This window comes from Schistocerca serialis, unplaced genomic scaffold, assembly GCF_023864345.2.
Source record: "Schistocerca serialis cubense isolate TAMUIC-IGC-003099 unplaced genomic scaffold, iqSchSeri2.2 HiC_scaffold_1261, whole genome shotgun sequence".
Classification (NCBI taxonomy): Eukaryota; Metazoa; Arthropoda; class Insecta; order Orthoptera; family Acrididae; genus Schistocerca; species Schistocerca serialis.
This window is the reverse complement of record NW_026047471.1, coordinates 3,799,612-3,823,652: the sequence shown is the minus strand read 5'-3', so window position 1 is coordinate 3,823,652 and position 24,041 is coordinate 3,799,612. Positions and strand designations below refer to the sequence as shown.

Below are 24,041 nucleotides of genomic sequence, written 5' to 3'. Positions count from 1 at the left end.
AGTAGTTTTTGATGGAACTGAATGAAGATTATGGAGGCATTAAAGATTACTGCAAAACTACGTTGGTTTAGTGAAGGGGCATGAACATTTTTTAGATTAAGACCAGCGACTGTTGCATTTCTGAATGGAAAGGAATAGCAGGAATGAAAATTAGAATGTATGAAATGAATTGCACACTTCACATTTTAAGGGGACGTTATTGAACACTACCTCCAGTAATAAGTCGAAAGATGAGAAATAACTTATTTCTGATTTTATGGGAACGCATTTATAAAGAAAATCGCGTAGTGAAAGGCACAACTTCTGACAAAAATCCCTGTCCACTTACTTAACCTCAGTGGTGGCAAAGAAAACGCGACTTTGGAAGAGTCCACTGTGGCGTTGAAAGCATTAAAGTAGCAGTTTTCTAAATGTTTTGTGGGCACTTCTAATCTTACATCTGTCTCTGAACTGTTTTCGAAACCGTTTTCCGTTTCAGATGAGAGCGCCCCTAAGCATGCGCCGATAGAACTGATCGATCTAGTACGTAATTCCGTTTTAGAAAACAAATTCTTTTACTTCAAAACTACGTTGTTTTCCTCGGGAAGAGTGTCCTCATCTCCATAATGAGATTGCACACTTGATACAACATTTCGATCAACATATGTGCGTGTAAGGATTTTTTACTTATGTTACGAAATAAGTCTCGATTGTGCGGCGAAAGTCCGCGAAATTGTCTCTTTCCGTTTGCCGACAGTTCATATATATATATTGCCAAAATAATAATGAAAAGCTATTTTGTTTGTGGTCTGTGTTGTTGAGAATTGCAACCAAGCCACATGCAAGCAACTGAGTGAACTTTGAGATCTGGAGCGTTCGAGTTACCCCCTATCTTTCTCCGCTCTCCCCTCTTCTCACTCAGACAGCGTGGGGGAGTGTGCACTCGGGTGACAGAATACTGTAGCACTCCCCACGTGTGGAGGAGTCTTGGCCGTCCCTACCCTAGAGAATAAGCATATCAAATTTTTCTGCAGTTTTTACAAAGAATTCTCACTGCTATTACTGGTGATGGCGTGCTTCAGGTGCTACGCCTATGTAGAGTGTGTTCTCTCATTTTGAACTGTTCTGATGTGTTCAACACATCTACACAGCTTCCTGACAGGTATTCCGAACAAATTCCTCGAAATTAGTCTGGTAAACAATTAGAGGAATATCCAGTGCTAACAGACGGATTTTGACTGCACTTATCTACACGGTAAACAGAACTCCAACTGACAGAAAAAATGGAAACAAATATTAAAAATATTAAGGATGGACGATTTCATGCAGTATCATTTTTTAGAGTATTTGAGTAACAGCGAGTCAAACTTAAATAATTACAACCACAGCAATAGTAAATATAATATACAAAAAGTATTTACTTGTATCTCAACAGGCATTCGAATACGGTTAGTGAATATTTCTTTGTAGAATACTTGTACCAAGTTATATAAGCGGAAAATTCACATTAAAATAATACTATCTTTAATAAGATTCTTTATTGTCAAGACTTCATGTGGTACAAAAGCTTCAGTTTTAAAAACAATTAGTGCTCACACTGCAAAATATTTGTGTCTGATATTTTCGAAAGCCTTCAAAGGCATTTGGTGTACATTATCTACGTTACTTATACATCTGCAGTGAGATTAAAATAAATACTAATTTCTAGTCATGTATAAATATTAACAACCTCTGGAGATTTCAATCTCCACACAACACACGCACAAACTCTTCAGAATATAAAAACTTCCAACAGTTCCTTACTTTATAAGCTTTTTTTCCACAAATACCGCATCTTTTTAACCTTAACAGTTCTATAAACCAAAGTTCACTAATGTAATTTTGATATAAGAGACAGTCTTTTATGTATACACTAACCAAATTCATTGGAGGGTGTATATCCTTGTTAGCTTCATTTACCATTTCAACCCTACGCCGTAGATCCTTCCTTGGTCTACTTTGGTTGAAAACGAAACAAAGCAATAACATAACATCACACGTCACTCAGATAAAATAGGGCATCTAATCTATTAAGAAACACACTGAATCTCGGGTCATTTCCGTTAAGGTGGACGGATTACAGATTTTTTTAAGTTTAAGCTATGGTTGATAAACAAAAGTGTGTATTGCACTTCGTAAGCGTGTTCCTACCTGTCGGATATACTATAGTGTGTGCTTTGTATGTGTGTATGATTATGTGTGTGTGTGTGTGTGTGTGTGTGTGTGTGTGTGTGTGTGTGCTTTGAGAGAGAGAGAGAGAGAGAGAGAACTTGCGTGTCTTGTGAATTTGGTTGCGAAATCCGACAGAAATGAAAAGTTATTACAGGTACTGACAGTTCAGCAAATAAATTCGGAAGGTAGGTTATAGAGATTAGATTATAGAGATTAAAGCTTGTCTGCGTAACAGCTTTCCCTTCAATAAAACTGAGACAATAGATTCTCAAACTAATTGTACTGGCTAACGAAATCCCGCAAGATACACCAATATGGCTTACTTAGGGCCGTTAAAACTGGTAGACAGATGCTTCCTTAACATTATTTTTATCAAGCCATTTGTTGAATGTAATGTGTACAGCTATCACTGAGAGCAGCTGCCGCTGCAAGTGGGATGTCAGAAAATGAGCAAGTATGTCTTGCAAAATGTTTGTCTTCTTTTGTTACTTGTTGGTGTTCTTGCCCTCCTGCAAGGAAACTACTCAACAGCCATGCTGACACGGTAAACTTTCTAGATAATTTCACAAGTATGCAGTATGGTTGATGAAGTTGTGCGCATTTGCTGAAGTGGCTGATCAGGTATCTCAGATCCTATGCCGCTATGTTGAAGACTGACAAATGTTGTCTTCAAAGAAAAATGTTGACGATAGAAAATTTTTTGAAGCATGCGAAGTTTTTAGTGGCTGTTCCTCGGAAAAAAACCGTTACAAGTTACATTGCAGCTCCTAGTTTGTGGTGGAAGATTAGATTTTCGCAGTGTTCCGTCAAGAACGGGCAACCTTTGTTTGATATTACAAAAAAGGCAATAGACGAAATCAACCACATGCTCGACTCGAAATGAGACCGCTTGGAGGCCGGTGACTTTATTACAGAAATGAGTGTGCTGGTCACATACTGGTTTATTGAAATTCATGACTTGTTTCAGTTTTGTATCCATCAGCTGATTCAACGGATTCAGCAGCATGTAGCCGCGTAATCAATGGATGAACAAACCGTGGGGCTGCTATGCTCCTTAAATCTGATCATGAATTATAATTAATATAATACGTGAACCAGTCAATGATTTTATAATTTAATCCAGATGCTGGACACTTCATCCAAATTAAAGCAGCAGGCGAAACGAGATAGATGTAATAATAACGGGTGAATATACTCTAATGTATGGCTGTCGAAAGACAGAGTCGGACTGTGTAGCATTGCGACCAAATAATGAGAAAGACAAATAGTACAGTACACCTGCTTGTATATTACACGAAGAAGATCAGTGTCGCAAAGCTAAAAAAAATTCGAAATGATGCATTGCCAACCTTACATTTGTATATGAAATACCAATAACAGAGAAAAACGATGTCCTTCGCACGTACGAGTAACGAATGAAACTGTTGCTGTAAATATTCTTTAATGGTGTCTTTCATTCTGAAAAAGAACCATCAGCACATTCGTTTGCCTATCCCATCTCGATGGCAGATAGCACTCGGTTGCGCTGTGGTCCCAGTTCGATGCTACATTGCTAGTACCTGCAGTCTTATTAGAATTGCTTGTTAGCTGACATTTCACCTCTTGGAATTTAATTGTTACAATCAGAGCTCGTAATGTCACACTCGAAACATCTGTCGTTGCCAGTGAACAAAAGAAAGTGTCCGAGCACTTGCACATCACGAGCATGGTTAAAAAGGACCTTCTGCTCGTGCCAGTCCAGTTTCTGTTAGCCAAGTCTTAACGCTGACGCAACTGACAACAGATGTGGCAGTGCTGAAGCTCGAAGTCACAGACAAAATGTAAGGAGTACTTGAAGGCACTCGCCGCAGTGGCTGCTGGGGCTGTCTCATTTAATAGAAATCGCAAGTACTCGATCTGAACCGACAGCTTTCCCTCCCGTTTCCAATTTAGCGTGAATTCGTTGGGAGACACCACAATTCAACAGGTCATCTGATTTATGTACGAAAGGAGACGTGGCACGAGAAGTTAACTACACACGAAACAAAAGTCAGCATAGTGAAGACAAGACAGAAAGCGACAACGGTGCCATTTACAATATCTGTATTCTGGGTTGATGTTGGTAGCGTCCCAAAACCAGTAAACATCGTTCATTAGTCGCAAGAAGTCTAGTGGCTTTTTCAGTCGATCCTGATTAATTTGCAACACAATTCGTGCACGAATGTTAGCAGAGTTATCACTTGGCCCGACGTTTGTTTCTTAAAGGATATCACTGTCACCTTTGGCCCTAAAGCTATTAATAAAACACATTACTTGCAGTTTTATCGTGTGTCATGTGAAAACTTTAAGGAATCATCAGCAGGTTCACACGCTGGGCATTTAACGTTGCTGCCATGTTTTAGATAAATCACATCAAACCACTACACTGGGTGTTTCAAAGTGTTTGCGGCAGACGTCTCGAGGTGATAGATCACGTTATGGTGAACAACTTTTGTTTGAGAGAAAATGTTCGCTAGGTGTCCCTTAGCATACGCCGGCCCTGGGATTAAGAGATTTCACGGAACTAGTAACGTATACTATCCACGTGTGCCGCATACTACCCACCCCAATAAATTGACAGAGCGATTTTCAACCAGAAAACCTTAAGAATGGGTCTCTGTAAGCAGAGGAAAATATCTTAAATGTTTTTTATTCCAGTCTTTGATAACAATCCTCAGATCATTTTTACACCATTATGGCCTTATCACTTTAGGACATGGTGTAAAAAAAAGATCTGAAGATGGTCATTACGGACTGAAACCGGTTATCGTCTAAAGAATTCATATTGTGATCAAAGACTGGAGTAAAAAATATTTGACAGTATTGGATCACTGTTTGTATACGCGACCATCTCGCAGTTGGGGAAAATATCTTAAAAGCGAACCGGGAACTTTAATTTTGCTGGGGCTACATATGATGCCCATTAAAGCTTTTTATATGACTGTGAAACCGAGTCATGCTAAGTTAATAAGTTTCTTTCAGTACTGGAGCGATGGATCATTCTCTGAAGCGCGTAAAGTTTTCATAACAAGTAGATTTTGTTTCTTAACGACATGAAGCCATTTGAGAGTATACTCAGTTTTTCCTGCTACACATATCAGCCACAACACCGATCGTCTTCCTGGAGTGTGTCTTTTGTGGTTTTAATCAGAGTACAACTGGAGTAGTTACGTCGGGCATCAGTCATACCTCGGTACCTTGTCGTAGAGCACTTGTCCGGGAAAGGTAAAGGTGTTGGGTTCACTAAGGTGACAAGTCATAGGATGGCAATATGCAACTATACGTACGGCGGTAGTATCTCGTACAAGGTACAAAATTGCAGAGTACGGCTGGAGTGGTGCCTTGTCTCAGAGTAAAAGTTGTTAACATAGCGTAAGGTACCGCAAACACTACATTTTGCAGGTCTCTGGTACTATAGATATGAATAAATGTACATGGTATGGAGTGAAAATGCTGGTAATGAGCAGCACTAGAATATCGTGAGAAATGTCTTTGGAGAAAGAGCAAGTTATTGTCTCATATTACGTAGTGCACACGCAGCCGTCTACTGAACAGGACACTGGTGGCCGCGGAGGTCGCAGTCCTTAGTACCAGGAGCGCCACGTCCGCCTGGCCAGCCAGCGCGTCTTGATCATGTCGGCGCCCTTCTCGGCGATCATGACGGTGGGCGCGTTCGTGTTGCCCGAGGTGACCTTGGGCATGACGGAGGCGTCGACGACGCGCAGCTTGTCCACGCCGTGCACGCGCAGCTGCGCGTCTACGACGGCGCCAGCGTCTCCCGGCGGGCCCATGCGGCAGGAGCCCGCCTGGTGGTTCTCGGGCGCCGTCTGCCGGCGCACGGCGCACTCCCAGTACGCGTCGCAGCCGAACGTGAAGTTCTCGCAGCCGGGCACGGGCGTGCGGTCCAGCCGGAAGCCGTAGCGCCGCAGCGCCGGCGTCTCGGACAGCCGGATGGCGAAGCGGATGCCGTCGACGAGCGCAGCCACGTCGTCCGGGTGGGTGAGGTAGCGCGCGCTGATGGCCGGCGCCGCCAGGGGGTCGGCACTGCGCAGGCGCAGCACGCCGCGGCTCTTGGGGTGCAGGTACGCCGGGATGATCTGGATCGAGCGCATCGGTGCCGTGCCGTTGGCGCCCTCCGAAGCGCGCTCGCCCACCTGCCAACGAAACAGACACGTGATACACAAACAATGGTTCAAATGGCTCTGAGCACTACGGGACTTAACTTCTGAGGTCATCAGCTCCCTAGAACCTATCCTAAGGACGTCACACACATCCATGCCCGAAGCTGGATTCGAACCTGCGACCGTAGCGGTCGCGCGGCTCCAGTCTGTAGCGCCCAGAACCGCTCGGCAACCCCGGCCGGCACTTAATACACAAACGTAGGCTTTCTGGCGCTGGAAACTACTGCTGTGGTAACTAGCAGGGGTTATGTTGGGCGTCAAAAATGGTTCAAATGGCTCTAAACACTATGGGACTTAACATCTGAGGTCATCAGTCCCCTAGACTTAGAACTACGTAAACCTAACTAACCTAAGGACATCACACACATCCGTGCCCGAGGCAGGATTCGAAACTGCGGCCCTAGCAGCAGCACGGTTCTGGACTGAAGCGCCTAGAACCAGTCGGCCATAGCGGCCGGCTGATGCCGGGCGTCAGTCGTGTCTGGTTTGCTTAGTCTGTAGAGCACTTGCCTCGGAAAGGTAAAGGGGTTCAAGTCCCGGTCCAAAACCCAATATTACACCGACGTGACAAAAGTCGTGGGATAGCAATATGCAACTATACAGATGGCGGTAGTATCGTGTAAAAGGTACAAAATTGTAGTGGATTGAGAGAGCTGTCATTTGTACTCTGGTTGAGCCGTAGTAAAGTCAGCTTTGAAAAGCACGCCGCTGCGCGTACCGTGAAGCAGTCGCCCTCCGTTTTCTGACGGTGGCGCCATTGTCGAAATTCGGTGTCTCCCTGTAGCGGGAAAGGCGAAAAGTGGGCTGTTCGCGTCGCTTTAAATAGTGGCTGTATGGGCTCTCGAGGAGAGTAGGCAGTCGGGGCATCAAGAAGCGACTTCTCTGCCGGTGCTAGAGGGACAGCACGCAGACGGCGGCATCAGCGTAAGCGACGCGAGCAGCGGCTCCGTGGTATGGGGCGTTAACTGCTCGTCGCGAAACGAATCTTCCTGAGCGTGGGTCCGCAAGGGGCCTAATCTGCAGTTCGGCCGTACGCTGTCGACCGGCGAGGAGGTTCTGAAAATCGGCGCGCCTTCCTGCGTCCGTTGAAACGGCTGGCAGTGGGCGGCTCGGCAGAGGATTTGGAAGTGCTGCGTTGGTTCAGTCCTGGGAGTCGTAACGCACCAGAAGTTGAGTATTGATTGTTAAAAGATTTTATGAAGTTTAATTCAATTCAATTTACTTATTCTTGTTAATTATACCAGCCGTAATTTTAGGGGGGTTTCCCGCCATTTATTCTCGTCTGCCCACCCGCGGGAAGTTGGTAATATTAGAAAGGGTGGTCTGTTTGTCCCCTTTTGAAGACGAAAAGGGGGGGGGGGGTGGGAGTCAGAGAAAATCTGTGGTTCGGATCGCTTCTTTCCCCTCCCAGCTTACCTACGAGTTTATTCGACTGTTAGCCTCTGCCATATCTGTGAAAGTCTAAGGCACCAAAGACTGTACTGTTTAAATGCAAGGCACTAAGACCTGATCCATTCTCTCGCCTGCCATAACAAGTATTACTAGACTCCCGCGCAAAAGGTACTCTAAAAAAGAAGAAAAATTCCTGTTGGCTCGTGGTAAGAACTAGTCAATTGTATAACTAATTCCTGCTCATCTGCAAGCTGTAACTTACGTAAATTTGTGTTTATGTATATTTGGCTATAATCAATCAAGGTTGTTAATGTACGCCGTAGTGGATTTTTTATATTGTTTCTACTCAGCAAAAACTGTTGTGTGTTTTTCCAGTTCAATACCTTTTAATGCTTTTACTCAACGTGCTTATGTGTTCTATACAGGTAGTTGGATATTAGTGTGTTTTCTTGCCATGCAAAAGTTTGCCCTTTCATTGTTGTTGTTGTGGTCTTCAGTCCTGAGACTGGTTTGATGCAGCTCTCCATGCTACTCTATCATGTGCAAGCTTTTTCATCTCCCAGTACCTACTGCAACCTACATCCTTCTGAATCTGCTTAGTGTATTCATCTCTTGGTCTCCCTCTACGATTTTTACCCTCCACGCTGCCCTCCAATACTAAATTGGTGATCCCTTGATGCCTCAGAACATGTCCTACCAACCGATCCCTTCTTCTGGTCAAGTTGTGCCACAAACTTCTCTTCTCCCCAATCCTATTCAATACTTACTCATTAGTTATGTGATCTACCCATCTAATCTTCAGCATTCTTCTGTAGCACCACATTTCGAAAGCTTCTATTCTCTTCTTGTCCAAACTATTTATCGTCCATGTTTCACTTCCATACATGGCTACACTCCATACAAATACTTTCAGAAATGACTTCCTGACACTTAAATCAATACTGGATGTTAACAAATTTCTCTTCTTCAGAAACGCTTTCCTTGCCATTGCCAGCCTACATTTTATATCCTCTCTACTTCGACCATCATCTGTTATTTTGCTCCCCAAATAGAAAAACTCCTTCACTAAGTGTCTCATTTCCTAATTCCCGCAGCATCACCCGACTTAATTCGACTACATTCCATTATCCTCGTTTTGCTTTTGTTGATGTTCATCTTATGTCCTCCTTTCAAGACACTGTCCATTCCGTTCAACTGCTCTTCCAAGTCCTTTGCTGTCTCTGGCAGAATTACAATGTCATTGGCGAACTTCAAAATTTTTTCTTCTCCATGGATTTTAATACCTACTCCGAATTTTTCTTTTGTTTCCTTTACTGCTTGCTCAATATACAGATTGAATAACATCGGGGACAGGCTACAGCCCTGTCTCACTCCCTTCCTAACCGATGCTTCCCTTTCATGCTCCTCGACTCTTATAACTGCCATCTGGTTTCTGTACAAATTGTAAATAGCTTTTCGCTCCCTGTATTTTACCCCTGCCACCTTTAGAATTTGAAAGAGAGTATTCCATTCAACATTGTCAAAAGCTTTCTCTAAGTCTGCAAACGTCAGAAATGTAGGTTTGTCTTTTCTTAATCTAGCTTCTAAGATAAGTCGTAGAGTCAGTATTGCCTCACGTGTTCCAAACTTTCTGCGGAATCCAAACTGATCTTCCCTGAGGTCGGCTTCTACTAGTTTTTCCATTCGTCTGTAAAGAATTCGTGTTAGTATTTTGCAGCTGTGACTTATTAAACTGATAGTTCTGTAGTTTTCACATCTGTCAACACCTGCTTTCTTTGGGATTGGAATTATTATATTCTTCTTGAAGTCTGAGGGTATTTCGCCTGTCTCATACATCTTGCTCACCAGATGGTAGAGTTTTGTCAGACTGGCTCTCCCAAGCCTGTCAGTAGTTCTAATGGAATGTTGTCTACTCCCGGGGCCTTGTTTCGACACGTTCCAAGTACAGAATTGTGTGGCAGTGAATCGTAGACGTCAGGAAAGCTGGGAAGAAAGAGAATCGAGGAGTTAGAGATGCTGTGCTCCAGACGGATGTTGAAAATTAGATGGGCTGACGAACTACGAAATGAAGAGGATCACTACACAACCAGTGAGGAAATAAAACGTGGAATTAACTCACAAGAATTAGGGGCAGCGTGACAATCAATGCCTGCACGACGCGACTGTGGCGGCCGCCACGCGACCGCGGGTCACGTTTCAGATGGTCCACTGCCGAGCTGACGAGATATACTGGCCGTGCAATGAATTGTGACGTCACACTAGTCGACTTGTCCACCACACTTCGTAAACGCACAGCTCCGTGCAGGGTTGAAAAGGTATCCAATAAGGGTCTTAATTTTGTCGTGTGCTATCGAGAACGTGTATGCATTTAAACACGCACTCAAGAATTATTAAACTCGTCTGAAATAATGACTCCTTCCTCTCCGGAGACGGCTGCTGGCACTCGTAAAACCTGTAGTGTCAGATGCAGTGACGCACGTGCCACAAACTGTTCTTAGCCAGACGTTCTTAGCGCAGGCACAGTGCTGGCGAGTTGAACACCTCATACGTGGCCCATGCGCATAGCTGCCTCCACTGTAACAGCAACGCCAGGCCAGCATACGTACATCAAATAGCTACACGACGGTACCACGCCAATCATGCTGTGCAATGCCGCAGTAGGCTCATCGACAGCGGGCATAGTCCTTCGCCGAAAGGGGCTTTATAAGTGCATTCAGCTGTTCATTCCTGCCGCCCCCCCTCCCCCCCCCCCACCCCCAAATTCTATAAGTCCCTCCGGATCCTCGAGCGCCATGCATTCCGCCTCGCCTTCCGCATACTCCTCCTGTCCCCAGTGCCGATGCTCTACGACCTGATTCCTTTCCCCGATCTGCTCCAATTCCTCGAACATATCCGCGTCCTCTACACCTCCCGCCGCCTTGATCCCCCTCATCCATTGGGTGCTCCTCTCCTCTGCAACTCCCGCCCTCTGCCGCGCCTTCACCGTTGTGTCCACCCTACCCTCCACCTCTACACCTTTTATCTCCTTTCCCAAGGTGGCTTCCATCGACTCTGCCACCCAGATGATGCCCCTCTATTTATCCCTCCTATCAGCTCTGATCCTCACCTCCCCCACCCTTCCTCTGTCCTCTTTCTGGGCTCCCTCCTCCCCCCCGTCCATCCTGTTTTTTTCTCCACCTACCCTCTGGCTCACTTCTCCCCCCCCCCCCCCGAGTCCTATTGCATTCCCCTCTCTGCCCTACCCCCTCTTCTGAGTGCTCTCCCTCCATCGGTCCCCCCCCCCCCCACTTCATTTTCCTCTCCTCCCCCTTTTTCTTTCCCCTCATCTGTCCAGATTTCCCTCCCCCTCATTTGCTGTTGGCTGTGATGTGTCAACGTTATGTCAACTTTTTAGTGCAGGGTTTCAAGTGAGTGTTAAGTGTTGTGCATCGTTTCCAAAGTGTTGCGAACGGAAATCATACTGTCGCTGGGTGTAATTTTTATATCTCTTGCGAACAGAAACCAGACTGTTGCCGTGTTTTTTTAATTGTCAGTCTACTATTTTTTTCATTAGCATCGCCAACCCTTTGTTTTATGTTTTAATTTCCACAATTTTCCGCCATTTTACAATTTAAGTCACCGTTTTTATCGCCTGCTTTTATTGTTTCTTATCTCCTTCTCATGTTTTAAAAACACTGTACGCTGAAATGCGGCGTACTAAGATGCCGCCAGCCCGCCCCCTTCGGGGGGAATCGAAACTGAATAAAGGGAAAAAAAAATCATTCCTGCAGTTTCGACTTGAACTTCGCTGATACCACGATGCCACACCATTGGACCGCCATCATAAGGGTTTCGACCAGGTTCTACACCTACATCTACATGATTACTCTGCAATTCACATTTAAGTGCTTGGCAGAGGGTTCATCGAACCACAATCATACTATCTCTCTACCATTCCACTCCCGAACAGCGCACGGGAAAAACGAAAACCTACACCTTTCTGTTCGAGCTCTGATTTCTCTTATTTTATTTTGATGATCATTCCTACCTATGTAGGTTGTGCTCAACAAAATATTTTCGCATTCGGAAGAGAAAGTTGGTGACTGAAATTTCGTAAATAGATCTCGCCGCGACGAAAAACGTCTTTGCTTTAATGACTTCCATCCCAACTCGCGTATCATATCTGCCACACTCTCTCCCCTATTACGTAATAATACAAAACGAGCTGCCCTTTTTTGCACCCTTTCGATGTCCTCCGTCAATCCCACCTGGTAAGGAACCCACACCGCGCAGCAATATTCTAACAGAGGACGAACGATTGTAGTGTAAGCTGTCTCTTTAGTTGACTTTTTGCATCTTCTAAGTGTCCTGCCAATGAAACGCAACCTTTCGCTCGCCTTCCCCGCAATATTATCTATGTGGTCTTTCCAGCTGAAGTTTTTCGTAATTTTAACACCCAGGTACTTAGTTGAATTGACGGCCTTGAGAATTGTGCTATTTATCGAGTAATCGAAATCCAACGGGTTTCTTTTGGAACTCATGTGGATCACCTCACACTTTTCATTATTTAGCGTCAACTGCCACCTGCCACACCATACAGCAATCTTTTCTAAATCGCTTTGCAACTGATACTGGTCTTCGGATGACCTTACTAGACGGTAAATTACAGCATCATCTGCGAACAACCTAAGAGAACTGCTCAGATTTTCACCCAGGTCATTTATATAGATCAGGAACAGCAGAGGTCCCAGGACGCTTCCCTGGGAAACACCTGATACAACTTCAATTTCACTCGATGATTTGCCGTCTATTACTAAGAACTGCGGCCTTCTTGACAGGAAATCACGAATCCAGTCGCACAACTGAGACGATACCCCATAGGCCCGCAGCTTGATTGGAAGTCGCTTGTGAGGAACGGTGTCAAAAGCTTTCCGGAAATCTAGAAATACGGAACCAACTTGAGATCCCCTGTCGATAGCGGCCATGACTTCGTGCGAATAAAGAGCTAGCTGCGTAGCAGAAGAACGATGTTTTCTGAAACCATGCTGATTACGTATCAATAGATCGTTCCCTTCGAGGTGATTCATAATGTTTGAATACAATATATATTATAAAACCCTACTGCAAAACGACGTCAATGATATAGGTCTGTAGTTCGATGGATTACTCCTACTATCCTTCTTAGACACTGGTGCGACCTGCGCAATTTTCCAATCTGTAGGTACAGATCTATCGGTGAGCGAGCGGTTGTATATGATTGCTATGTAGGGAGCTATTGTATCAGCGTAATCTGAAAGGAACCTAATCGGTATACAATCAGAACCTGAAGACTTGCCCGTATCAAGCGATTTGAGGTTCTCGGACTGCGAAAGCGAATCTGCTTCACGACAATCCAACTTCTGTGGCATCCATGTGCTCTGCTGATAGCCATCCCACTGGCTGCTCTAGACTATTTCTCTGTTTTCGATTTTTCCCTTGTTGTCGAATAACTCGTTGCCATCTCACACCTACTGTTATTTGCTGTTCCTCATCCACGGACGCAACACAAGTGATACTCTGTGATGGAGAGGTTTGCACAAGAGAGGAAATCATCTCGGGCCACATGTCACAAGACTGACGACCAAAAAAACAAAGAGGAGGTACAGTAGCTCGTATGAGTAGTAACACTGACCTGTCCGGTGCGCGCGCAGTTGGCGAGGTACCCGCCGAAGAAGTACTGCAGGTCGGGGTTGTCTTCGGAGGGGCTGGCGAAGCGCGAGTTGACGAAGGCGGTGACCTCCGAGATGCCGGTGCCGGACATGAGCCCGTCGCGGAAGAGCAGGTACTCCATGGCGGTGGCCCAGTTGAGCGCCTGCGTGTCCGTGTCGTTGATGAAGAAGTTGACGAAGAAGGCGACGTGGTTGTGCAGGTTGCGGCCCACGCCCGCCAGGTGGTGCACCGGCTGGACGCCCACGGCGCGCAGCTCCTCCGCCGGGCCCACGCCCGACAGCAGCAGCAGCTGCGGCGAGTTGACCGCGCCGCCGCACAGGATCACCTGCCCAACAACAACAACCTGAGTACTACCCTCACTATCTGGCGCATATCAAACTCCACCGCTGCGGATGCACTCTTCGGCCCTCCGTTCCTGACGAAATGCTATTGTTGGGAGAAAGCTTCATTCGTCTAATTACTGGAGAAGAATTTCCTTTAAGTTTCTCATTCCTAGACTGTGTGTACCAGACTGTGTGTGCCATGTGCTTCCTCAGGGTCTCGTGGAATGAGTTCAGATAACTGTTTACGTATGAAGTCTTCACTGGTTGTCAGCCGAGTAGCATCGTCGTCTCGTAGCAACCTTTCGATGGAATGCGTCTCCATCATTTTCAGGCGAAGTGATATCGTCGGTGGCGGGCTTATATCCAGCAGAGATATAAGCCTGCAACCGACGATATCCCAACACTTCGCCTGAAGATGATGGAGACGCATTCCATCGAAAGGTTGCTACGAGACGACGATGCTACTCGGCTGACAACCCGCGAAGACTTCATATATGAAATTCGCCGAGAAAGCCTGCACTCGCATATAACTCCTCTGTTGATAGGAACGATAGGAACGTTAATAACATGTGCCTCGTTTGTGCTATGGAACGGTTATTCTGAGATACGTATTTTAGTAAGGATGGTAGTAGGAAATGGCGGTCTTAAATTCTTAGGAAAAAGTCGTGGAGACGGGAGCTGCTGACGGCTCGTCCTACAATGACAGTGAGGCAAGATAGGGCCCTTATGAGATAATGAGCGACATACTGAACGAAACTTCACGAATTTCTGTAGTATTAACTGACGTATACGCATAATCAAATGTTCACCTTCCATTGCTGGTGGCAGATCGCAACGTGCACCTTCGGCTAGCAAAACGTCAGAGAAATCGTTGAACGAGCGTCAGCCGACATTCCCAAGACAAAAGTCAATAGTTAATACGACGAAAACACCCACGAAAGCCTCAAAAATATTTTGATATGCTGTCTGGCATTTCTTTTTCCATTGTAACTTCCACCATTTCTGGAGTGTATGTTTGCTGTATAGTTTTTACAGAGAGTAGAATAATATATAAGTGTTTATTCGAAACATGCAATTTGCGTGTAATATCTATTTTAACGTTCGTTTTTAACAAAACAATTAATAATGCTAGCGAATGGATAATATTAAACCTGGAACGGCGTACTTGTTAAAGGACACTGTGATTGAGCCTGCGGTATATAAAACTCCAGTATCTATTAACTTTTAAAAACTACGTTTTTCCTGCACTTCAACAATAGTTTAAGGAAAGTTTAACCACTTTATTCTCATTTTTACAAGAAAATAAATTTAATTTAAGGAAATGGAAATGAGCTGTGGGCGTCATAGGCCGGGCGGCGCCTTAAGGGGCAGCTCCGGCCGCCTTGGTGCAGATCTTATTACATTCGACGCCACATTGGGCGACCTGCGCGACGGATGGGGATGAAATTATGATGAAGACAACACAACACCCAGCCCTGAACGGAGAAAATCCCCGACTCAGCGGGGAATCGAACCCGGGCCCGTAGGATGGCAATCCGTCGTGCTGATCACCTTTTTTTCCGTTGTTGATCATTGTATTTGGTCGTTGCGGACGTCACATCACCCCGCTCAACTTCGTTTGTTGATCCTTCCACTCAGTTTTTTATTAGAGAGGCCAATCGGCTCTCTGACCGAACACGCTGAGGTAGCGTGACGCCACCACTCAGCTATCGGGGCGGACAATTTAAGGATGAACAGATACATACAAGCAAAATTTTTCAGCTTCTTGGTTACGAAGGATTAAAACTATAGAACCAATTTAATCGATAATGGCGATAATAATCATCCAGTTAAATTTATTAATAAAACAAAGAAGTTACAGATTGGCCTTAGCCAGATAGTTTCTTACTACTGTGTTTGGCTGTATGCACTGGTAGTATATCTGTACTCTGTGTTCATCACAGCTGCTTCTGTCACATGAAGTGCTGGTGTTCTTTGGTTTTTTTATTACCATTTTTGCTGGCGCAGGAGTTGCGTCTTCTTGGCATGGTTTTTCTGCTGTCATCCTGCGTGTCGGAAACGCACACCTGATCACGGAACATGCAATTGGGTGCAGCCAACTCCTTACCAACTATCGATCAACAACATATTGGCTTCTCAGGGCAGCGCTACCAATCTAGCTTACATGCTGTCCGTCATTTGCTGCAGTTAAAAATACGTGTAATTAAGAAAGGAAATATGGCTGGGGTGCAGTAGACCCCAGCGTCTGTCCCCAGGGTTAACTACCGCGCAATTTTACCCACTCTCAACGCGTGAACTTACGCCGTACTACGCGACTGCGGCATCAATGTCGATGTGTTAATATACCTCAAGAACGAAATACATAGCAGGACGTGGTGGTATAAAGATAAACTTCGTAAGGTTATCATTACCTGAGATATAGAGTATTTTCGCGAACACAAAATTTTATACGAAAATAACGTAAAGCTGCGTTGTACAGCTGTTAATGCGAGAACAACTACCCAACTATAGCAAAAGAGACCCAGTCACAACAGCTGTTTCGTTCCTATGAAAATAGACAAACGCTATTATTATTAAAACCAAGATATAGTTTTGTTTTTGTAAAGTGTCCGCCTTGAACAAAACACAACTTTACATCTTTTCTTTTATCTGCCAGACATGTTTCACTGAAGTTTCGGCATCATTAGAGGGATTTTTTATCTTTCTTCTTACCGGGGGTGACTTGGATATTTTAGTAACGTAAAATACACACGGGAGTGAAAAGAGGACGGAGACTTTCATCACGGCAGAGCGTCGCCTTCGCTCAACCTCTTATCCGCAGTTTGACGTAAGGGGCATTGCACATACCAAGTATCGCGGTGGCATCATGAGTCGTGACATTGATGGACTGGCAGTGCCTTCAATCGAGAGCTTTTTATGTTCTCTCCGGCGTCACTGGTGCCGCTACACGCCGCCATAGCGATGTAACAATTACTTAATGTACAGTACGTATTTAGCACGCGAGTGTAAAGAAAGAATAAGGCATTTGATAATTATAGTATGTCGGCGAGAAGAGTTGTGATGCTTTAATTAGAAAGTTTTGTAAAGACATTATATATAGAGAAACCAATTACGCTGCTGTAACGTTTCCATTGAGCTGTTCTGATTGCTACTCGTATAAGATCATTTCGAGCCCCATACTAATTTTCAAGTTATCTGCAAAACATTCTGAAACAAACGTTTTTATGTACATTTTCGTGACTTACAAATTATGTTACGATTTTGAATTATTTACATCCTTAGCACATGGTTCCTGCTGATTCTGTAGAAATGTTGTTATAGGGGGAGATGTATTAACCTTCAGTTTATGCAAGGACTGCACACTCTTTTTGAGATGGTCTATTATTATTGTATTTGAAACCTTCTTTCGACAGCTTTTAACGATATAGTATAGTTACATTTCTGGATTGTTATTCTACGGGTTTGCGAGATGTTACTATCTTTGGTAATCTTTGTTCTGTTGATTGGTACTATGATTACGTCTCGGTTATCAGTCTGTGGATTTGCATGATTTCGTTATCTATGTTTTGTTTACTTGTGTGTTATCTGTGGTTAATTTATTTACTCATGATCGATTTCGATGATTTCAATTCCGTTGTCGATATAGTTTTCGTGTTTTAATTCATTTTGTAAATTTAACATTTTGAAGGGATATTTGTGCGCATGAGTGTATATTTCTATTTCTACCAGAAGATTTAGTTTCTGGCCCTTCGATGTTATGTGTTACATTTCTATGGCGCGTCCTAGTTAGTTTACATGGTGATTTTCCGTTCCCAACAAAATGTTGAATGCACATAGTGAATTAAAACATAAAAACTACGTCGACAAATTTATTGAAACCATCGAAATCGATCACTGGTAAATAAATTAAGCAAAGATAACAGCACCAGTAAACAAAACAAGGATGACAAAATCATATAAATCCACATATTAATAACCGAGACGTTATCATAGTACCAATAAACAGAAAAAAAGTTTATATCTACTCGCAAACCCATGAAATAAATCAGAGAAGTAACGATAATTCCAATAAACAAAACAAAGATTGTAACAGCTGACAAATCAGTAGGAAGGAGAAATATACTGCTTGACTCCTCGTTGAAGGTATGTTTTCGAAACTTCAACAAAAGCCCGTACCGAGCCACTGAGCGTCTCTCCTGCAGAGTCTTCCACTGGAGTTTATCATCTCCGTAACGATTTCGCGATTACTAAATGATCCTGTAACGAAGCGCGCTGCTCTCCGTTGGATCTTCTCCATCTCTTCTATCAACCCTATCTGGTACGGATTCCACACTGCTGAGCAGTATTCACGAAGTGGGCGAACAAGCGTACGGTATCCTCCTTCCTTTGTTTTCGGATTGCATTTCCTTAGGATTCTTCCAATGAATCTCAGTCTGGCATCTGCAACAACATCGTGCAGTATATGCATAAAGGGAGGGTTAGTACAATCTCCACCTATAATAACATTTCGACAGCACCAGCAATAACGATGTGCTACGGATGTAAGTAATTCAGGATTGTAAAATAATTTGTAAGTCACAAAAATGTTTGTTTCAGGACTGAATTTTTTGCAAATAGCGTTAAAAAGACCATGGGGTTCGAAATGACCTCACAGCAATGAGAACAGCTCAACAAAAATTATAGCAGCGTAATTGGTTTTTCAATACATAATGTCCTTACAAGATATATACAATGCTGCAGACCACGAGAAATAGAAATGCGAGAGAGTTATTGAAACAGTGACAACAGTAATATAGTATAGCGTTCCTAAGAAAAAATACATGGAGTAATAGCTTTATTTTTACACTGTCTGTACTGAAATCCAGCATCTGCCTGAACTTCCCAATGTTGCAGTTGTGGGTGTCAACCTTTCAGTCACCTAGATGTTCCCCTACTAAGCGAAGGGCCTCAAGAAATGTCTTTAACAACACCAGAGAAGAAATTAATGGTACCAGTTTGGATTAATAACAACTGTCTTCACAAAACATATGAAGTACATATACCTGAACATTTCTGGTATCTCAAATGCAGATTTTTCAGCGCTCATTTAACTTTAGGACTCTGTATCTCAGAATGAACAAAAATGGACCTGTACCACTACTGAAATAAGACCTTCATATGATACAGGTAAAAGCATAGTAACGATCACAGAAGTACCAAGATGAATGAGTCATTATGTTCTTGCTTCCTACGTTAGTTATTAGTGCCAGAGACGGGCAGCGTATGTTGGTACGGAGGGAATGTGTCCAGGCGGCACTGACCTCGCTGCGGGCGAAGATGCGGTCTCGGCGGCCCGTGTCGCCGCGGATGACCTCGACGCCGTAGGCCTCTCGCGACGACTCGTTGATGAGGACCCTGGTGACGGTCGTGTTGAGCATGATGTGCAGGTTGGGCCTGTTGCGGTTGGGCCGCAGGAACGCCTTGGCCGTCGACAGCCGGCTGCCGTTGCGCGAGGTCGTCTGCGCGATGGCGAAGCCCGTGTGGAAGGCGCCGTTCAGGTCGCGAACCTGGAACCCCAGCTCGCGGCCAGCCTGCGAACACAAATTTTCGTTGTTCGTCAATTCATCCTAAGGTTATCTTTACAACCATAACACACCTGTCAACTTAAAAATTTAATGAAACTTCCTGGCAGTTTTAATCTGCCAGGAAGTTTCATATCAGCGCACACTCCGCGGCAGAGTGAAAATCTCATTCTGGAAACATCCCCCAGGCTGTGGTTAAGCCATGTCTCCGCAGTATACTTTCTTTCAGGAGTGCTAGTTCTGCAAGGTTCGCAGGAGAGCTTCTGTAAAGTTTGGAAGGTAGGAGACGAGGTACTGGCAGAAGTAAAGCTGTGAGGAGCGGCCGTGAGTCGTTCTCGGTAGCTCAGATGGTAGAGCACTTGCCCGCGAAAGGCAAAGGTCCCGAGTTCGAATCTTGGTCGGGCACACAGTTTTAATCTGCCAGGAAGTTTCATATCAGCGGACACTCCGCTGCGGAGTGAAAATCTCATTCTGTTAAAAATTTAATAATTATAGGTTAATTAATTCATACATCAGGTGCATGTTAGTTATTTACTGCTCTAGTTTCGTAAGGTATTTTTACGCTCCGTGCACTGCCCATTTCTACACAGGTTTTTACAATCAGGTTAGCTCGTTGTGCCGTAAATGATACTACACTATTCATTCATCTCTCATACCCGCACATTTGCGTTGCACACGTCACGTTTATTAAAATGCACGGTAAATGATGACAGCCAAAACAGTTGCAGGGTAAAGATATTTTAAATTCTTGACCACGGTTTCGGTATATCTAAATATACCTTCATCAGAAATTACATCCTGCAAATGCAGATTCATAAAACAATTGTGCCAAAGGCGTCAATTGTTTTATGAATCTCCATTGCAGGATGTAATTTGTGTATTTTACTTCTGATGAAGGTATAATTAGATATACTGAAACCGTGGTCAGGAATTTTAATAAATCTTTACCCTACAACTGTTTTGGCTGTCATCATTTACCGTGAAGAATTTCAACAGTTTCTGTTTCACCCATGTTTAAAGTCCTGACTTATTAAAATTACCTGAAGTTCTTAGCTCGAAGTGAGCCACTGCGTTCAATGGATCGAAGTCAAGATTTCCTCCACAATGTTCGCCGTAGACTTGGATGAAATGGTGGGTTTACCAAGAATGTCCGTTCGAACACGGTTTCAATAGGCCGCAAGATTTTCAACCGTAATATTTCCATCCCTGCTACGCTAACCACATCATGTAAACACTCAATTTCTAAAATCATCAAGACTGTGACGATAACTCTGTCTTGGAATTACTCTGTTCGTGTTTTCCCACTTATCTGTCTGGTAAAAATGTCGATGTCTCTCCATAAAGAAGAAAGATGCTGAACAACATTAAAGATTACATATCCATCACTGATTTTGGAGGTATACTGTAAAAAGTATGATGTTGAATGACAAAGTTACTTACTGCTAACGTTCGTTACACTTCTTGGGTCTCCATTCTTCTGTGGCTCAGTATCACACAGTCCGTGTTTGAAAACAGGGTCAAACGTCTGGTGTTCGATTCCCGCACCCTATCAGGATATTTTCTGAGATTTATCGCTTCTTTCACTTCTAACAATGAATTATATGCGACGTAAATGAAAACTGCTAAAATTCACATTGATTCGGAGATCTCGTTAACTGGTAGGCCCCTCCATATAACTGACTGGAAAAGGCTAGGAAATATCACTTCCAATTGCACTATGAGCAGTAATACACTCCGATGTTCAAACAAACCTTTGGACTGACTACTACATTTATCAGATTTCGCTACCTAAATAATCCATTAACGTACATCGTGTACGGTATAATTTCCTTCTTTAACATGTTGGCTTTAATAATCCCCTCGGGCAAATCATTTTTTAGTTTCATTCATTCGTGAAAAACTCTCTTTTGAGAGGATACAAAAATAAGAAATCTATTTTTATAGAATCACGTCTGCACATTAGTAGGCATAAAGCGGAGCGAATTACGGGAGCAGTTGGCTAAATAAGCTGTTCGTGACGCGTATTTTTTATGCTATCATTGTCAAAGAAGCCTTTTTCAAAGTATTGTATGTGGTATGTGTCATACTAAACACATCCTTGATCCATCAGATATTGAAAACAATTTTAGTTCGGCTACCATAAAACTACCACTGTAAATAAAAACATCATTTAAATATTAACCTTATGGGCAGTCAAATATCTGATTAATACATATAAAGTGTAAAGATATACATTGTTGTTGCAGTTGTTGTCTTCAGTCCGAATGCTGGTTTGATGTACCTATCCACGCTCTCTACCCTCTGCATGTCTTGCCAACTATTGCAACCCTCATTCATCTGAACTTGCTTGCGGTATTCCATTCTCTGGTCTCGCCACATTTCCCTTCAGTACTACATTTGTGTTTCTCTGATATCTCAGAATGTGTCCTGTCAACCGATCCCGAATTATAGTCAAGTTGTGCGACAAACTGCTTTTTCCCACTCAGTACCTTCTCATTAGTTACACGATTTACCCACTTAATCTTCAGCATTCTTCTACAGCATCACATTTCAAATTTTTCTATTTTCTTCTTGTCTAAAATGTTCCTCGTACGCGGTTCACTTGCGTGCAAGGTTAAATGTCCACCCACATGTTGCCAGGTTTGTTTCGACAACGCTGCAGAACTTTCGTTGGGTAGCCCTTACACATCCTCCATGCCGTCTGGATCCCTCCACATGTGATTTACACATTTTTGGAGCCCCGACGTCGAGTTGCTTTGGACGAAGAGGTGCATGCGTGGGTGGAATCATGGTTCCGTAGGCAATTCCAAACATTTTTCGGCGAAGGCATTGGCCGCTTTGTTTCACAGTAATACTTTGGCTCACATCAGTCAGTGAATCCAAAGATCGCAGTAGCGTGGCCCGATGTTTGGTGGCTCTCCAGGCGAGGAGATTTGACCGGCACAAACGTTGACAGAATCAGCGGGTGGAATCGGATGGAGCATTTGCAGGGTGTGAGGCTGGTTTACCTTCGCTGTCTGAAGCTTGCAGAGCACGGACCTCATCCCGCGAAGATGGTGTTTTTGGTTGGCTGTGGTGCTGATGAGACTCTGGAAATTCGTTTATGCGAGAGTGTGGAGATCGGTAGAGCCATTTCGCTACCGGTTCATCAAATATTTTGATGGGATTCTTTCTGTGGCTTTTGCGCCTCGTTTTGTAGTCGTAGTGCTGCGACTAGTTTCTCCTTCCCTGAAAGTCTGCTGCATCTGTTGTTTAGGGGTGTTCATCCCGAAAGAACTGAAGTTTTACTTAATGGAAGCGACTCCGTTTCATCACAGACGTTGGCAGTACCTGTTTGTGAAGTATGTGGAAGTTGCGTGGTCTGTGTTACAGAGATAATGGAGGTACATTCATCAGAACTGCCTGTTTAAATTGGTCATGTTACCGTGGACCATGTTGAGGGCTGAACTGTCTTTTTTCTTCCTTTTAAGCACAATGAAGTCTAACTTAATCAGATTGTCTTTCGGAGTAATCATTTTAGTTAAGCACCTGTAAAACATTTTAGTGGGGTGAGTCTAACTTAATCAGAGTGCCTTTTCACTGTAATTATTTTAATTATCTGTGAAACATTTTGGTGGGGTTGTTAGTTGACCCTCCCTGAGCTTTTCTATAGTAAATTCTGCTAAAACGATATGTACCGTTCCACTATAGTTATTATGGGCAGCCTATCAAACGAAGTTTGACATCTGAGATTCGGTTGCTTAGCTATTTGAAGTTTACGTTAGTAAGAGTTACCTGATCGTTGCTTATAGCTAGTGTCTTCTGCAAAACATGTTAGAAGTCAGTGAGTTTGAATTTTCCTCCATTTCAAAAGAATGTACAATGATTGTCCTGCTGCACAATTAGTACAAGTTATTGTCTACCAGTTAATTTTGGGGGCACGTAAGTCTTAGTGGTTTTCTCCCAGTTGTCAAGCGCTTTGTTGCTTATCGCCATATTCGCTGATTGTGTAGATGTTTGTTCATTTAATTATGTTTGGCTCTAAATATGTGCCGCTCTTTGTAAGCAGTCCACTGTTACTATTTCCTAAGCTTAGTTCTTAGTGTGTTGTAGTTCACGTTGTACGGGACCCGCCCCATCCACCAGCACACCCGTGGGTGGCGAGTTCACACCGCCCATCCTATCCGTCGGGTTATCCTGCCTGTCGCGGTGGTGAATTGTATCTTTATAACATCTCCTGGTTCTGAACTTATGTCACCAACGGACGTGACGCATTACTTATGGTACTATTGTTGTTAACAAATCTGCGGCAATCATTTCAGATATTATGTTTAAAAGTCAATTGAAAATTTTTGTAAATATTATGGTTTCGATCATTAATATGCAGCTTGGCTGACTTTAGATACCTATCAATGTTTGATAAATTGCTAAGTTTCTTAATTTTTTAAAAGATCTTTTGCTGACGTCAATTGCTGATCTAATTTTCTAGTTAATATTCGAGAAGCTGTTTAAGTTCTTACTTGTTTTCAAAAGCTATTCTACAGATGTCATAAGTTGTTAACTTTTATTTAAATAAAAGATAGTGCATGTTGTCAACTGTGAATGCTGTTTTCTTGCCTCCTGGTCCAGACCTACCGCTCAACAGCGTGTTAAGCTGCTTTAGTGTACCTACGCCCGTTTCAATAATAAACATTTTCATCTTGGGGTTG

At 43.6% G+C, this 24,041-nt stretch overlaps 1 protein-coding gene across 1 annotated transcript in view; it reads right to left on the bottom strand.

The window, feature by feature from the left end:
• Positions 1-1,497: 1,497 nt before the first annotated feature.
• The window catches only part of LOC126438146 (glucose dehydrogenase [FAD, quinone]-like), a 472,618-nt gene continuing 450,074 nt past the window's right edge, over positions 1,498-24,041 (bottom strand). Inside the window, exons 7-9 of the mRNA XM_050090522.1 lie at positions 19,093-19,362; positions 13,432-13,794; positions 1,498-6,362 (exon numbers count right to left, since the gene is read on the bottom strand). Coding sequence (XP_049946479.1) covers positions 5,793-6,362; positions 13,432-13,794; positions 19,093-19,362 — 1,203 coding nt within the window. The 3' untranslated portion in view covers positions 1,498-5,792. The remainder of the gene's footprint in view (positions 6,363-13,431; positions 13,795-19,092; positions 19,363-24,041) is intronic.